Consider the following 17,092-nt stretch of genomic DNA (forward strand, 5'->3'; position numbering starts at 1 on the left):
CCCTCCACACCGACTCCTCCACCACGACCTGAACTCTGGGACGTGAAGGAGAGACCTCACTCTTCTGTTGCATGAAGTTTTGAAGCTCTCATTCCCAAAGGGTCAGGCCCCTTTTTTAAATTTAATTATAATTGTGTGTGTGTGTGTGTGTCAGGGGGATGTCAACACGCTTTTGAGGTGAATGGACCAGTTGTCAGGGGTAGATGGGCCCTTTATTTTGGATGTGGCCTAGCAGAGAGGATCAAATAATGTGGGTGTTTACCCTCGCTGTTATAAAGTGTTTCACCCAGCCTGGTTATGAATTGATAATAATGACATTTCTGACATTCACATGGGGTGTTTTCCTTTTTGTTTTTGTTGTCGTCGTAGGGGATTTGAATCAACGAATCAACAGTTGAATTGCTTCTCTCATTCAGCACACAGGCCCTTGTTTTTCCATGTTTTAGTTTTGCTTTTATTGTGACACGGGACAGGAGACATAACACCCAAAAGATGTCAAAATAATTAAAAAAAACAACGCAGGAATTCGCTTTAATATTTCCTAATATTGTAATGGCCACACCAGTTATTACATGCTTGTTCGACAGCTAGAAGGTGCTTGATTTACCCTTTTTTTATTGTTCTAAATTATTAGCTTAAAAAGCCACATGTATATTGTCAGCTAGACACGTGCATGTATGTCGTGTTAAGATTTGAATGGGAGCTTTTTTTGGGGGGGGGGGTCGTCCGTTGCTGTTCCCACTGGAAGTGCACGCTCCTCTGTGGGGGGGGGAACGAGCCGCCTTGTGTCGGGGTGACAAAGACCCTTTAATCTGCTCGCTTCAAATATTGATCCATCGGTAGCCGAAGATGCCATTTGGTCCCATTAAGGCCCTCTGTGCGTTCCGCTCCGTTTAACTCGTTGGTTAAATAGCGGTGTTTAAGTTTATTCTGGTGCTGTGCTTGGAAGAGCTTTTTTTTTTTTTTTTTTGTCCTTGATTTCGCCGTCTTATCCAAAAGTTTGGAAAAGCGACGACAGCCGTGTTTCTAGCCTATTTACACCTGTGTGTGTGTGTGTTCACTTCCCTCCCTTGTCTCAAGGTTAAATTAGTTCCGCTTGCCTGAGTTCTCTAGACCTGGACTGCAGATTTTGTCGCCCACCCCCCCTCCCTGAGTGACTTAATCATTTTCATATATGCACATAATAATTTATGACATTTCATACTTTTGTGTGTCTTGCTTTCAAGTGGTTCTGTCATCGCTCACACACACGTCCACCTCTCGTTTACATTCCACAACTCCATTTCCGTTTCTAATATGTACCCCCACCCCCCCCCCCTCCCTCTGCTTTTTTTGTATCCCCATACAAACTAACTGACATCACTACTGTATAACAAAAGAGGCTGTAAAAGCACACCACCTGTTGGTGTCCAAGCGTCTCTATTCCCCCCCCCCCACCCCCCCACCACGTTGAGGCTCTCTGATCCGCCGCCCCGGCATCAGAGTTGGGCGCTCTCTGTGTCACGTGACAGGGTTCCTCTCTCCGAGTTGACGTATGGTAATTCGGTAATGACGTGTTTGCATACAGTCATTAGCGCTGCCTCTCACCTCCTTTTCCTTGGGCTAACAACAGTCCCAATTATGTCTGTAATTGTAAACGTGTTACACTCTCTCTTATGTAGCGATGGTCGACATATGGCTGTATTAGGACCGGGTTGCGTAAAATTATTATTACTATTATTATTTTCCTACACCTCCCCCCGCCCCATTACTTGGTAGTGATTTGACCGAGGGGCAAAGTATTCATCATTTCGTGCAGTGTCTATTGCTTTGATTTGGGGTGGTGGGGGTGGGGGGGTTGTAGACCCTGCTAGAAGTGTGTCGTGTCAAGCGGCCTAAATGTTGTGGGTCTTCCCTCATCGCTCCGTTGTGAGCGAGCTAGTAATCCGAGCTGTGTGTGTTTGGGCCAGCTGAGACTCAATAGACGACGCTTCTTTTAAAATATATATATATATATATATATATATATATATTTCCACTTCTCCGATGCACAAGATCCTTTCCTCATGTATGGATGCACATTTTTGGGTGTTAAGTTGGGTGTTTTTTCTAAAATCACAAACATACATTTAATGCGTAGGCAATAAGGAGAAAGTTGCTTTGTTGTTTTGTTTTTTTTTCCCTCAGGAAAGAGGCGGACTTAGCCCTACATTCTTTTAATTTGCCTCACTAGTGTGATATAGCAAGGACAGAGTAGTTTGAATCATTCATTACCATCACCCTCTGTTTTTTTTAATTATTTTTTATTTTATTTTTTTACGAGAATTATGTAAATTATCTTTGTGCTTGCTAGTGCCATTAAAACCCTGTATCTGCAAATTTCTCTCATAGGGTTTATTAGAGACTGAAGGGTATGAACGAACAGCAGCAAAGAATGGCTGCAGTGGGAACTGACAAGGAACTCAACGACCTCCTGGATTTCAGTGCGGTAAGAGAGTGGGAGAGCAGTCTGGGTGGTTCTGGGTGGCAGTGGTAGGTGGGTGGCACTGGGAGAAAGGGCTAAAGAGAGTGCGATACAGGCCTGGGTGTAAGCAGAAGTGGGGGGGGGGGGGGGGGGGGGGTAGCAAGGGAGAAGAAAAAAAAACAGTGGGGAAAAATTTAATTTCTCAAAATCTGCAATCTTTTTTTGTTTTTTGTTTTGTTTTTAACAATAGGTTTTGTCAGCCCAAGATATTTCCATCCATCACTCTTGGCATGCAAAGGTAGTACTGATTACATCAAAGCATGGCAAGTAAATCACTGATGTACCTCCAGGGTGACTGGTAAAAATGAATTCAGGTTTTAATGCGCGTAGGTCACGCCACGATGCAGGCGGGGGGGACGCGGCGACGCGGAAGTGGATCCTCGAGCCGGTATCCGCTGAAACCCCACCCCCCCCCCAAAAAACAAAAGTAAATAACGATCCGGGAACGACTGCAGAAACGCGTATTTGAAGTGGAAATATTGTTTACACGCGAATCGGGCCGCGTCGGCTTTTCTCTCCGCTTTGACATTTTGATGCGTTCAAGAGGAATCCGCCAGACGTTATCTCCAAAGTGGATGGAAGTATTCCGCTCTGCTTTTATTCACCTGTTTCATTCTGTTGTGAGGCCTTATTTTTTTTTAACTTTACTCCGACGTAAACGGCTCACGGGCGCAACAGAGCTGCATTGCTTATTCCCGCCCCCCCCCCCAATAAGCCCACTAGCTCTGGATAATTACCATACATGGGACACATCAATGCGTCAGCAGACTTAATGCCCCATGAGATTTCTTTAGACGGACTACAGTTGATTAAACCGGAAGTGTTTATATTTTTTCTAGACTCGTTGTCATTTCATTGAGTGGAACACTAGCTTTTTTTTTTGTTTCTTTTTCCTTTTTATTTAGGCGTTGTTGTGCATGAACTCGGTTGGTGGAGCTTCGTTATAACGACTTGCATGATTCGGCCAGCTGCTTTTGTTAATATCCGCATTCTCTGCCACACCATCGGCATTTACAGACACCCTTTCCCCATGAAAGGAAAACCCTCGTTGTGACGGGGGGCGGCTTTGTGGGAGGTTCTCATTAGGCGTTTCGGTTTGTTTCAGGAAAAAAGCTCAAATTGATGAGCTGCCAATTTCTATCGGCAGATGTTCAGTTTAAATATGACGTTGATAATTGGGTGAGAAACTGTCAAATTGTACAAACAAATGTCCCGTTTGTTTATTAGCTGGCGAGTCACAGAAACGCACGCTAGATTGGACGTGGAATAAAAAAAAAGGAAAACTAAACGCGTCTGAGATATCTGCGGCCAAACTGTAGCGGGAGGGGGGGGGGGAAACAAAAAAAACAAAGATGGCGTCCAAATCGGTCTGTTTAAAAAGAGAAGAGGAGAAAAGAAAAAAAGGAGATGGTGTGTGGTTGTGGCAGATTGTGTTTTTGTGTCCTACTTAGAAAAAAGGTCTGGTTTCTACAGTAGAGTTTGGCCACGTTACTGAACGCCATTTAGACCACATCACAGGCTCCTGGTGAAGCCCACAGTGACAAAACGCCTCATCACAACGTCAAGCGTGGATACGGTTTCATTTCGCAATGCCGTACAAAGCATGTTTACCTCATCTAACCTTCATCCGCATGTTTTAGTGTCACGCTAGAAGACGTTTAAAAACGGTGGAACCGCACGTTTTTAAATGGCTAACATCTCACTTTAGACTCATCCAAAACTGAAATGCCTGCAAGAGCGCACACACACACACACACACACACACACGTATGTAAGTACGTACGTACGAGGACTGAGCGACACGCGTGCGCGATGTCCTCTTATTAGTGGAACTAGGATGTGTGAAGTGTGCCGCCCTTTTGTCAGTTTAAGCGTCTTTTCCTCTTTTGTCTTGCAGATGTTCGCGCCGCCAGTAGCCAACGGGAAGAACAGGACCATGACGCTCGCCAGCAGCCAGTTTCAGGGATCAGGTGAGCTTTTTCCCCAAACGTCACCGTTTTTTGCAGCCTCTTCTCTTCTTCTCTTCATTTTGTTGACGTAAATGCCCCCCCCCTCACCAAATTCAACTCAACCTCTGGGTTAAACCATCGGCTGATGTCAGTTTTCATAGAAGAAACTTGCTACCAAAGAACAATCTTTTGATCTTGTATTGAATTGCAAGAAATGGAACATTTCAAAGAAAGTTTGGTATTTCCCTGATTCTCATGTTGAGAAAAGAAATATCCTTTTATGTCTGATCCCTTTCTGTATAAAGATTTGTTAGTACCCACGCGTTTATTTTTACACGTGTCTGCGGATCCGTCCCCTTATTGCTTTGGCGAGCGCTTCTTTTTTTAAAGTGCAAAGTAGCTGCAGTTAACCCCCTCCAGCACCCGAAGCCCTTTGAGTGAGCTTTTACTCTCTTCCTGCATGTTATTAGTGAGTCGTGTTACTTTCGTTCCTCTGTCACCCCCCCCCCCCCCCCCCCCCAACCTGGCGTGTGAAATCGAGTCACACTCCCCAGTGTTCCCCAGAGTGAGAACTTGGCCACTGAGGAACAAAGGCTAGAAGAAGAAGAAGAAAAAACAAAAACGGGGGCTTATGGACTTGAAACGACTCCTCCACCCTGAAGTGTAAAACACTCCTCCCCCAACGCGCCCGGGGCTCTTACCCCCACTGATCTGCAGGAAATGGCTCGAGCCCGAGACAATGTCTCCCCCCCCCCCCCCCTCTTGAACCGGCCCAGCGTGCAGTGAGCGGCCCGAGTGGACGAGGGAGCTTGTTGAATAGAGGGGGAGGGGGGGATCAGCCTGTGGAAGGCAGCATTCTGTTTGTTTCTATTACAGCAAGCAATTACTAAGCAGTGAGGAGTTCATTCCCCCCCCCCCCCCCCCCAACATCTCCTTGTGGTCCCTCTTGTCATTGACACCTAGTTTAATGCAATGTTGCCAGCAGTCCCATTTAAGCCTGAGAGATCTGCAGGTACCATCTAATAGCACTTTGGCGTTTTTGTACATCTGTTTCATGTTGCAGTGCACGCGGCGAGTAAAATGCGGGCTGTGTACGCGTGGAACAAATCTCGCATCGACAGACCGGATGTTTTTAAGAAGGATCTCGAAGAAAATTCGGTGTAGATGATTTCTTTATATATATCTTTAGATGAAAGGGCTGGGTTTCGTCAGCAGGAGCTTCTTTTTAAATGGCCACGCTGGCAAATGGCTTATTACTTCAAAATACAATTTGGCTTTCGGGTCTAACCCATTTATCGTATAAATGATGACCATTAAAGAACAATGTCCGCCTATGACGTCGCTCGGCCCGGCTTGTATATTCAGGGATCCAGCAGCGCGGGAACGGCAGCAAGCAGCCTAGTGGCCCACCAGACCACCTCTATTCATCAACACAAAGGGGCTCAGAGGGGTGCTAATTGCATTAGGCGTCCTTCTCCCTTCCTCAGTGGCGTGTGTGTGTGTGTGTGTGGGGGGGGGGTCGCAGAGTGTATCGGGGTGCAGAGAAAAAGAGAGAGAGAGAGAGAGAGAGAGAGGAGGATTGGCAAGAAGTGTGGGATGTTTGAGAAGCAGGGGAGGCAGAGTGTGATAGTGTGTGGTGGGAGCTGGCCAAGCCAACAAGCCTTCAGGCAGGCGTCCCCTCCGTCACCTCTGCAGCTGCTGGCAGCGTCTCCAAACCCCCCAACACACACACACACACACACACACACACACACACAGTACATACCAGGGACGCGACAGGCTCGTTTCCCTGAGATCACAACAAACAGCATTGTGAATTTACACTTCTGGCCTCTCCCGGTAGCTGCCTCGCTGGCTCGTGACTTTCTGCGCTCCCGGTTGTGTACCTTGTTGTGTACCTTGTTGTGCACCTTGTTGTGCACCTGGTTGTGCACCTGCACGAGTTGCGGGCCGCGCGTCTCTCTACGCTGTGCGTCGCGGCGGGTGAGGAGAGTGGTTTCCGTCTTCAGCTAAACTAGATGTTTTCGTAAGGCTCTGCGGCGGAGAACTAAATGTTTCTGCAGAAGCGCCGTCACGCCGGCCGAGGCCCCCGACGGACGCCGCGTTCGCCCCGGAGAACGTCGTTTTAACGGCAAACCCTTCTCGTGTGCGTTTTGTAACTCGTAGATTAGAGCGGGGTACTTTCTATGCTACGTCTTGTTTTCCCTATTTGAGCATCATGTCGACCGATCTCCATCTTTATGTCGCTAAAGCTGTGTGAAGATGGGAAAGGTTTCGGTATTAGATCCAGTAACACAATAGTATACAGGAAATAATCACTCTGGCGTGAATTTATTTTGGCGAATGAAAAAAGTAGCAAAGAGTAGCAAAGAGTATCTCTTTAATGAAACTTTGTAGCAAAATCTCATTATCTGAGTGATATGCTTGAGCTTTATCAATTTAGACAACACACTGTGACGTCTCAACATATGATTTTATTACGATGCGATTCAATTGGAAGAATTATCACTCAGCCCGAACATCCACCAGTAATCATAATCCAGCATAATGATGGGTTTCATTGCTCTGTGATACTATTGTGATACTCGAGTCACGTTGTTATTCACGGTTAAAGGAAGATTGTCAAAGAATTAAATGTTGTTGTTTTTTTCTGATTTCACCAATGTGATAGGAAAACTGTAAGCTGTAATAAAGTGTTGCCGGTATGAGAACATCACATCGACGTATTCCATGACACGCTGATCAATTGCAGCCTTTTAAAAGGCGGCTACACTAGCGGCAGTACGAGAGCTTTGTTTTGGGGATATACATTTATATTCATACAAAGTACGTCTTGCAGAGCAGCACTGCAGGGCGACTGGAGAAATGAAAAGATCAATAGTGGAGTAAGTAAGGAAATAAGAAGGAAATAAAGCCCAGACCAGGCAGATCTGCGTTTGTCCTTTAGATTTCGGCGAGAATGCAAACGTGTTCACAGCTATTCCTTTTTCTTTCTTTTTTTTTTTTTGGGTCACAGGTGAAGGGTTGGTTTAAAACAAAAAGTACTAAAAATATGTGTACTGGCCAAAATAATGGATGTTGGAGTTCATCTCTGACCTACTTTGAATGGTACGGAACACATCTTGTTTTCACAGTTAGACTTTAAAACCTGCTTACTTGCGCGTACAAGAGCAAAAGTACACAGGATATAAATAACTCCCAATCCAGTGGCTACTGTAAGCATCTGACCTCCGTGTATTACTTTTCATTACGGCGTTTGAAGCTTCTTGGCAGCTTTTTATTTCCTGTTTTTTGCTTTCGCACCTGCGATGATCGACCACCGAGGCGGCCTCGCTTCCGGCCCGGTGGCGTCTCCGCCTTGTTTTAATTGCCTCAGAGTTAATTACTCCGGCGAGTGTGTGACACAATGTTGTCAGACTTGCTCCTGCACAGTTGTGCTTATTTCGCTCCATCCTCTGCCCCCCACTTCCCCCTCCCCCGCTGGCCAAAGGGAGGCAAACGCGTTTTGTGTGGAGCATTCCTGTGAAGTTATCCGCCCGCCGACCCCGCCGCTCGGCCTGGCGGGCGCCGCCGACAGTGGACGGCTCGCATCGCTGGGGGTCACCTGGACGTGTGAGAAATGCGTCGCGGTCTGCCGGTCTCCTCCTCCTCCTCGAAGGAAGCCGCGGCTTCCCGAGGTGGAACAAAGAGGCGATTTTTACGATGAATTGATCCTTTCGAAATGCATCTTTCTTCTTTTATTATTATTATTATTTAATCTCACCAATTTGGGGATCCCTTCTCCTGGCGGCAGCTTCTGGGCTCGTGTGTCTTTCATACAAAGTCTGTCATCTTTATTTAGCGGCGAGCGCCTCACCGGCGTCGCGTGCCATCGGACACGGTTGTCCCCCCCCCCCCCCCACACCCCCCGTCTGTGACGGTGAGCGAGGCTGATCTTTCGAGGTCCCCTCTCCTCGCTGCCCGCCTGATTCTCCACGCCGGCGGCGCCGGGCGCCATAGATCACGGCTGTCGCGGCGTGTGTAGGTGCCTGCACCGCTCTGTTAGTCTCATCACTCATTCTCGCTCGTCAGTCGGGCTGCTGATCTCAGGCAGACCCCTCTCGCTCTGCCCTCCCCTCCCTCCCTCTCGTCCCCTCGCTTCCTCCTTCCTCGCTCGCTCTCTTTTGCCTTCTCACACACATTTTTTTTAATTAGGCAAAAAAAAAAAATCAAAGGCGAAATATGAATATTCATAAGGAAACTGCATTAATATGCACAATTATGCAAATCAGCATGCAATTAAGGCTTGTGTCTCCGGAGAGCCCGGATAGCATTAGTGCATAAGACAGGGAGAAGGGGATGATGGGGGTATTTCTGCTCCACCAGTCTTTTGGCTGCGTCTTTTCCCTTTGTGTCACACATCGGCCTTTTTCTTTACCCTAAAACGTTCATATTTGGGCTCAATGCATTTTTGTTACTCCACATGTTCATGTGTGTCAATTCCATTCGAGTGTATGTCGAGTTATTAAATGGTTAAATGTGTGCTATTCAGTGACCGCGATAAACGCTGATGGGTACGCTCAGCAGCATAATAATTAGTTTATTTATTTATTTATTTTTGGGGGGTGAAATGGTGTAACATTGCCTTGCGACAGCGGCTCCTTTGATCAATAGAGACGCTCCCTCTTGGCTCGCGCAAGCCCACTGTGGCCACTTAAGGACGGCCGATGTCCAGAGTAGGACAGAGTGGGGGGGGGGGGAGGGGGCAGGTTCCCCTGGTATCCCACGTCGGGACACTTCCCCGTATCCGTAGCGACGCACGGGATAACGATTTACGCGCTCTCGTCATCAGGGGATGGGCCAACATCGCTGCGTTAATCCAACCTGCTTTCTCGAGTCTTTCATCTGTCGCTGTTCCCCCCCCCCCCCCCCCCTTCTCCCTCCTCCGTGAATCTTAACAATATGTCTCCTTGCAGCAATAGACGAGCGCAGCGGCTCCGGGTCTTGGGGCCCGGCAGAACAGAACAGCCCCTCGTTCAGCCAAGGACGGGTAAGATCCAAAAACAACGCTCTCTCGCACTCCCGAGCCGCACACCAATCAGAGTTTTCGAGGTCCAAGTGTTCCGCACCAGATGCCGTGATTATTGTCACACACACACACACACCTTCTCTCCCCCCCCCCCCCCCCCCCCCCCCCTACCAGCACAACAGCTCAGTACCGTTTCGTGCCGTGTGCCATGTTTGATCTGAAGTGGTAGTTTTACTCTCTACCTAATAACCTTGGCTCGGGATCCTGCGTTGGCAGGCTGTCGAGTAGCCCAGAACCTCTGTGGAAGCCCACCGGTAATTGCGGCCCTAACATCCGCTTTAACCGTCTTGGCACAACTCTTGTGTAAATACAAGGAACGCGGGGTGAAATAGATGCAGCAGGCTTTGATTACCACAAGTTGATAATTAAAAAAAAAAAAAAAAAAAGTCAGGATCGAATCCCCGGAGCTGATGCAGATTTGTTTGGCACGGGTCCTGTTAGTTAGACGGAAAGAGCTGAGGGAGGGTACCCACTAAGACAGCCACGTGGGTGCATTAACAAGACCACTAAACGCGGTTTATCATTCGAGTGTGGCCCCCCCATGTTGGAGCCTGCATGACTCGTATTGCATTTGTCTGTCTCCTCTTTTCTTACTCATGTCGTCGTTGTTGCGTGTCTTGCCGTTGTCCCCTCAGGGCTACGTTGAGGGATCCCACTACAACGAGCACGAAGGCTTGTCCTCCCCGTTCATCAGTGCGGGGGTCGCAGGTATGTTTGTGTCATTTTAGGTCGCCTTTTAAAAAGAAGTGCGAGTTTCCTTTCCTGTGATGGAGGATAAAATAATCGTGTTGATAATGGCCGATTTGACTGTTACGCATACTTTGTTGTGTGTGTGTGTGTGTGTGTGTGTGTGTGTGTGTGTGTGTGTGTGTGTGTGTGTGTGTGTGTGTGTGTGTGTGTGTGTGTGTGTGTGTGTGTGTGTGTGTGTGTGTGTGTGTGTGTGTGTGTGTGTGTGTGTGTGTGTGTGTGTGTGTTCATGAGTGTGAGGATGTTGGGGCACTGAAGCAGAAACCTTCCCCAGGGTTTTGTCTGGCAGGCGCCTTTCTGCAGCTGAGCGTACTGAAAAAAGGGGGGGGGGGGAGGGGGGCATCCTGGACCTTTCGTACTTTAAAAATAAATAAACTCAAAGGAAGCTATTTTTCTCATGGTTTCACTCGCATTAACGTTGATACGATTTTCACTTTTTTTTATCTTGCAGGTAAAAATGAGAGGCCATCGTACCCTCCCTTTGTAAGCCAGGTATGTTTAGCATTTAGCTCGTTCACTGCAACGCCCTGCAAAGGTGATGAGATGAATTTATGTAATGTGCCATCTAAAGGAAGCCCTGTTTTCTCACTTCTCTTTTCATGCTAAACACTTTGAATTAACTGCCTTCATTTCCCAGAAGAGAAGTTGTTTGTGCCGTTCCACGCCCCCGTAAGTAGTTGATTGTAAAGGCCTTGTGTTTCTCCATCTTTCTCTGTTCTAGCAGCCTGGTTTTCTACCTAGTGAAATAGCGATGCCCAGCCCCGACGCCATGTCCCCCTCCGGCCTGAAAACCGGCTCCCAGTTTTACCCGTCGTACCCCACCAACCCAAGGAGAAGGCCGCCGGATGGAGGCCTAGGTGATACAACTGGACACGACCTGTTTGTTCATCTTTCTTTTATCTGGAATTCCCCTTGCAGTGTTTTTTTTTTTTTTTTTCTCTTTCTTTTCAATGGTTACGATTTACTTCCTGGGTTCATATAATTCTCTTCAAATCGTAGAAACGCTGTTATTTTGTCCCACTGTGCTTTGTCTAAATAGGTTTGTACATATAAATGCACACTGCTAGACGTGCACATCTTGTGTGTCTACTTGTTGGATTTTAGAACCCAGTCAGACGTGGACTGACGTCACATTTGTGAGACGTGTCTTCATGTGTGTTCTTCTGTTTCTCTCTTTCACCGTTTCTCTGTTTCTCCGCCCCCCCCCCCCCCCATCCCCCTGTATGCAGAACCCCAGCCAAAGAAGATTCGGAAACCCCCTGGCCTGCCGTCCTCGGTGAGAGCTTATTTCTGCTCGCCTTCACAGCGCAGTCTCTCTCTCTCTCTCTCTCTCTCTCTCTCTCTCTTGCTACATATAGACACAGTCGCTGCTCTCTCCACTCTGCTTGAGCGGTTCCGTGACAGACGTAGGGGGGGGGGGGGGGATGAGGGGGGGGGGGGGGGGGTGAAGAGCCTCCGTTCCGTCAGACTCTGTGAGCTGACAGTCGGGGGCAACTCGGAGCCCAATAAACATCATCGCAGAGCCTCCGCACTGCACTCGAGTGGCTTCGAGTGGTGTTCGGGGCCCGGTTGTCATGTAGACGAGCAAATTTATAGGATTTTTTTTTTTTTTAGGTACTTTGTCAAGTTGGGCAGCTCACCTCCTTCGGCGTTCTTGCTTTGGATTTGTGGGTTTTGTAAGAACAGAGTTGCTGGATTTTGGGTAATGAAGGCACACGTGTTTCATGCAGCCAGTGAGGGGTCAACGAGGGTCGGGAGGTGGCGGCTGGTTCTAATTTGGATCCAGTTACAAGTTTTTTTCGAGGATTTGCTAAAGCAATACAACAACAACAACAAGTTCCTATTTGTTTATCAAGCGCTCGAAGCGTGTAACTTTTTAAATTCGGCAAGAATCTGCGAGGTTTAACGACAGTTAAACTATATCGAAAAGTCTCATTTCTCCAGTTGTTTGCTCATTACGTCCCTAACGCGTGCATATTCCCTTCGGCCTTAGAATCTATTCATATGAATGCACGGACCAGAGGACTATGCAAACGTTTTTAAAAATATACGTTTTGTGCAAAGATGCAAGTTTGGGAAAAGGTGAGCCAAAAAACGGGATAAAATGCCTTTAATTATTTCCGCAAGAGTAATGAAGTGAGTTTATCAACGCATATAAAGATATACTAACGCTTCTATTTAAATTCTTATTTCTTCTGGTTGTGGACTTTAGATTAAAAAAATGAATGAATGAATGAATGGCCTTTCCTACAAGGACAATGTAGAAGCCGTTCGGGAAGTTTGCAATCTGTAAATTTCTCCCTTTTTTGAATTTGGGTCTTGGAGTTTTAAAGTATTTTTATTCACAACGGTTGTGGTTCCGTGGGTTTTAAATTTGTGGAGCGTTTTTTTTTTTAACTGGAGTGTTTACAAACTCTTCAATTCTTGCTCCAAGTGCTCGGCAGTAGCATGCAGGGCTTTGATACGCCGCACCAAGTGTCACATTTTGTCAGCGGGCCCAGAATTCCCAGCAGCTGACGCGTGGATGATGGCAGCCTCACATTGCTGGAAACACCAGTCACCGCGACGCGTTCGAACGCATCCTCGACGCGTCTCGCCGTCGGTCGGTTTTAAAGCGACTCAACCGGGCCGCACACATCGTTCCCATTTATAGGTTATTTTCCACCGGGCTTCAGCTGCCGAAGACCCGGGATCGATCGGACTCCCCGTTTGCCCCATTTGAATACCACGAAGCATTGACACCACGTTGGCCCTTTTCCACAATACAATCTTATTGAAATCTGCGCATCACTCGCATGGAAAAGTTAAATGACGATTGACTCGTGCCTGTGCTGATGTTGTTTTTTGTTTTTTTTAACGCATGGACGGAGTGAAATGAAAGGATTTATATGGCTGGCTGGGTCCAAAATCACGGAGCCGTGGACGCATAATCCGGCAGGAAATTAAGTCGAGCATTAACCGCGTTGCATTCAGACTCTTTATTTTTCGAGACAAAGACGCGAGGGATGCAAACCTCGGGCTGCTTTTGACGAAGGGGGGGGGTCCACGCCGCTTATTCACCAACGATACGACGCCAGTGCTGTCCCCCACCTGATGGGTGTTGTCATGTTGAAGTGGCCGCTGAAACCTCAGCGTGTGGACACTCTCCGCCGCGGTGACCGCACCACGGAGATAGCCTGAACACTCTGTCTGCTGCCCCCCCCCCCCCGCCCTCCCCCCTTTTATTTTTTCCGCTGTCTGAACCTCAGTCGTTCCCTGCAGGGTGAACGATGGCTGCGTGGTTTTGCGACCGAGGAGGTGTCTGCATGCGTGAATTCCCCCCCCCCCTGTCCCAGCCCTCTGCCTACGCTTCACCACATGATGGCCTGGGTGGGCCTCCCGCCCCCCCCCCCCCCCCCCCCCCCTCGCTCCCCCTCCCCCACCCACCTACTGTGAGTGACCCAGTTGTGAGGCGCGGTGCTTGCGAGGCCTCTTAGCCCCGTGTCTGAGCCCAGATTAATGACTGCCGATGATGATGATCCTCTCCTGCTTCTCTACACCCCCCCCCCGCTCCCACTCCCACCGACATGCTCTTTATCTTTTTTTTTTAAATCTACTCTTGTTACTTAAATCTCGTTGCCATAAGCCAGCAAATGGCTTGATAACGGGCTGCAACGTAAAGGCCATTTTCCCTTGAGCTCCTTTGGCTTCTCTAACCCACCCATGAACCCCCCCCCACCCCCCCACCCCCCTCTCACCTGCAACAATCAAACGACACGCCGGAACTTCTCTTCTGCCCCCTAGTTGTGCAATAGACCATCACAAAAAAAAGCTCTGAGGTCGGTTTGTTAATCTTCATCTGCTCCTCGGCCCCTTTGCCACAACGGCGTGTTTTTCTAGACCTTTGCACGCTCGTAACCTGAATTACTTTAAACCCTTTATTAGTCGAGGATTTTACCCCTAGAAATCCCTTCCTTTTTCTTCCCTGAGAGGAGAATACAATTATCCAGCAGCACCAGTCATTGTGTGGTCCTCTGTTCCCATCCAGAGCAGCAGGATTCACTCGACATTGTTTCCCCCCCCCGCCCCCCGTGAAAGAACAACTCAAAGCCTATTGTCAAATGAAGCCATCTCCGTCATGTTTTCCCCCCGAATTAACCGCGATCGTTTTAAATCCCCTGCTTCCGTCACACTCCCCTGGCCATATCAAGCTTTGTTTAAGTCATTTAGATTACCTTCTCCTGTCCCCCCCCCCCCCCACTCCCCCTTTAACACCCCCTATCTCTCTACCCATTTCATAAATCACCAGGGCCTTCCATTTTTCACCCCCCCCCCCCTCTTCGATTCTCCCCCTTGCCCCTTTACCACCCTCTGCAATCCCTCTCTCCCTCTCTCTCTCTTTCTCTCTCTCTCTTTCTGACTGAATCCCAGCCCCCATCTCTCTCTCTCTCTCCCTCTCTCTCTCTTTCTCTCTCTCTCTTTCTGACTGAATCCCAGCCCCCATCTCTCTCTCTCTCTCCCTCTCTCTCTCTCTTTCCCTCTCCTCAGCCCAGCTGCCTGTGGAGTTGGATGTGGTCCAGGAACAGGCAGATGGCTCTGTAATTAGAAGTGCATCTCTCCATTCCCTTTCCACTTCTCCCTGTTAAATCAAATTACAGAAAAAAGAAAAAAAAAAGAAATCCCTTCTCCGGATTAGCATTCTTTGCAGCCTAGCCTCTTACTTCCTCTTTGCCGTGTTGCCACAGCGGAGGAGGAGGAGGAGGAATAAGACGAACCGAGTGGCGTCTGATGGCGGGTTTTTTGGGGGGGGGGGGGGGGTAACCGAGGGCTGCGAATGTCCACCTCGGAGCGCGGAGACGCGTCACTCCGAGGCCCCCGGCGCCCGTTTCTGTTAGCGGCCGTGTGGGATATGACGTGTGATCGGACTCTTCGGGCGGCGGGGGGGGGGGGGGGGGGCGCTGCTATGAAATGTCATCACTGAATCCAGTCCTCCTCGTTGACGCCGCAGAGAACGTGATGGTGCCGGTTTTTCTGAGGTATTTGCTGGTGGGAGAGGGAGGGAGAGAGAGAGAGAGAGAGAGTGTTGGCTCGCCCGAAGGCCCGGCATGCGTGCCAGCTGATACCGGGTGTGTTGCAGGGAGGGGCTGCGGGGCGAGGCAGGGCGATGTCACTGGGGTCCCGGGAGCAAGAGGAAGCGCTCACTGTGCGCTGGGACTGGAGCCGTCGCTGTGCCCAGCGTGGCATGGCCGCCGCCGCTGTGCCGAGCAGCCGCCAGACTCCCCGCCGCCACCTTGTGGCCACTTGAGGCTATGGGGGGGGGGAGCAAGGATCAGGGTGGATTGATTCCTTATTACTTTGTCTCTCCGTCGTGACGCTCCCGGGGACACAAACCGAGTGAAACTTCAAACGATGAATGAACCCCCTCAGTCGTAAAATGTCCACGGTGAAGTATGCGGTTGTTGTTTTCGGAATCTCGGTCTCACTGTCTGAATGTTTGTTCAGGTGTACGCTTCCACATCTGGTGACGAGTATGCAAGGGACAACGGAGGATATCCTGGTGCTAAGCCTGGAGCGGTCTACCCTTTCTATATGCAAGGTAACCTTTCGCGCAACATCACGGGAATTCATTTGTCTCATTGGCCTGTTTCTCCTCGTAAAAGGTGTCTTCATATTTGCGACGTGTGTCTCGTGTTTTACTCCAGAAGACCCGTGGTCGTCCTCTGGCTACTCCGCCATGCTGGGTAACTCTCCTCACATCGGACAGCCGGGCTCCTTCTCTGCAATTAACCCACAGGAAAGGATGGTGCGTTGGATGAATTACTATTCTTCAGAAATGTTTTCAATCGATAAAAGCACAAAAGCATAAAATACCTGTTGACCAAAATGATGAGTAACAATTGAGCCTTCCTTCACTAAACATCTTTCACATCTTTCCAAGGGGTTTGTGCCTCACGAAGCTACTTGTATTCCCTTTCCAGAAGCGTCAACCCCTGCCTCTGTCCCCACAGAACTATCCGCTGCACGGCAGCGAAGTCAACGGCTTCCACTCGGCCCCCGCCACCTACAGCCACACCCCCGCCATCAACGGAGAGAGCATCATGGGTAAGGACGTCGTACGAATAAACTTGTTTATGATGTTAAAAGGGGTTTATCCCCCCCCCCCCCCCCCCCCAAGAACAAAATAAACGCGTTATCTGACTTTGTGATTTCTTTTGTCTCTGCAGCAAACCGAGGAACCACAGCTGGCAGCTCAGGAGATGAAATTGGGAAGGCTCTTGCCTCAGTGAGTTGTTTGCTGTTTATTTGCTTTTCAAAATTAGTGCTGGGCGATGAAACTGTGTATTTTTATCTCCTAAGTGAAAATATGTCATGTTGGGTGTGATCTGCGTGAATAATTTTAATTAAAATGATGATGCGAAGAAGATAAATCGTTCCATTAGTGTTTTAGTGTCGTCTTGTTGCTAAAAACAGATGAACTTCCCACTATATTTCTCTTTGATTCTTTTAGTTCATATTTTATGACATTTACGTTGAGTCGAGATAAATACCGTATGATATGGAACTCATTCCATCATGTAGGAGAACCTGTCATGGCGACACAATGGTCCGCTATTGCAGTGAAAATCAATACTGTTGGTCTGCTCGATCAATTCTTTCAGATTTACCCGTCGGACCACAACAGTAATAACTTCCCCTCCGCTCCATCTACCCCTGGATCTCCTCAGGCTATTGCAGGTGCAGTTGGATTCTCGCATATTTATCGTACCAGTGTAATTCCTTTTTTTGGACATGTGTATGAGATTTTAAGGTTTTCAGATTAAACACACACACATAAAGAAATCTACG

General features: G+C 48.4%; 1 protein-coding gene across 6 annotated transcripts; it reads left to right on the top strand.

Moving 5' to 3' along the window:
* The first annotated feature begins 1,999 nt into the window (after positions 1-1,999).
* LOC119216390 (transcription factor E2-alpha) lies at positions 2,000-17,086 on the top strand. 6 transcript variants are annotated; one of them, XM_062560390.1, is made up of 13 exons: positions 2,000-2,467; positions 2,694-2,741; positions 4,401-4,473; positions 9,408-9,481; positions 10,156-10,228; positions 10,719-10,759; positions 10,992-11,124; positions 11,497-11,543; positions 15,749-15,842; positions 15,949-16,049; positions 16,225-16,348; positions 16,471-16,529; positions 16,906-17,086. In XM_062560390.1, exons 1-13 carry the CDS (start codon positions 2,393-2,395, stop codon positions 17,065-17,067), a joined length of 1,104 nt encoding a protein of 367 aa, XP_062416374.1. In that variant the 5' UTR covers positions 2,000-2,392; the 3' UTR covers positions 17,068-17,086. The 6 variants fall into 6 exon arrangements, with proteins under 6 accessions (XP_062416374.1, XP_062416373.1, XP_062416375.1 ...); XM_062560389.1 differs by having other exon boundaries at positions 2,001-2,467; positions 10,989-11,124; XM_062560391.1 differs by having other exon boundaries at positions 2,002-2,467; positions 10,989-11,124; positions 16,255-16,348.
* Positions 17,087-17,092: the final 6 nt, after the last annotated feature.

The sequence above is a fragment of the Pungitius pungitius genome, unplaced genomic scaffold, assembly GCF_949316345.1.
Source record: "Pungitius pungitius unplaced genomic scaffold, fPunPun2.1 scaffold_145, whole genome shotgun sequence".
NCBI lineage: Eukaryota > Metazoa > Chordata > Actinopteri > Perciformes > Gasterosteidae > Pungitius > Pungitius pungitius.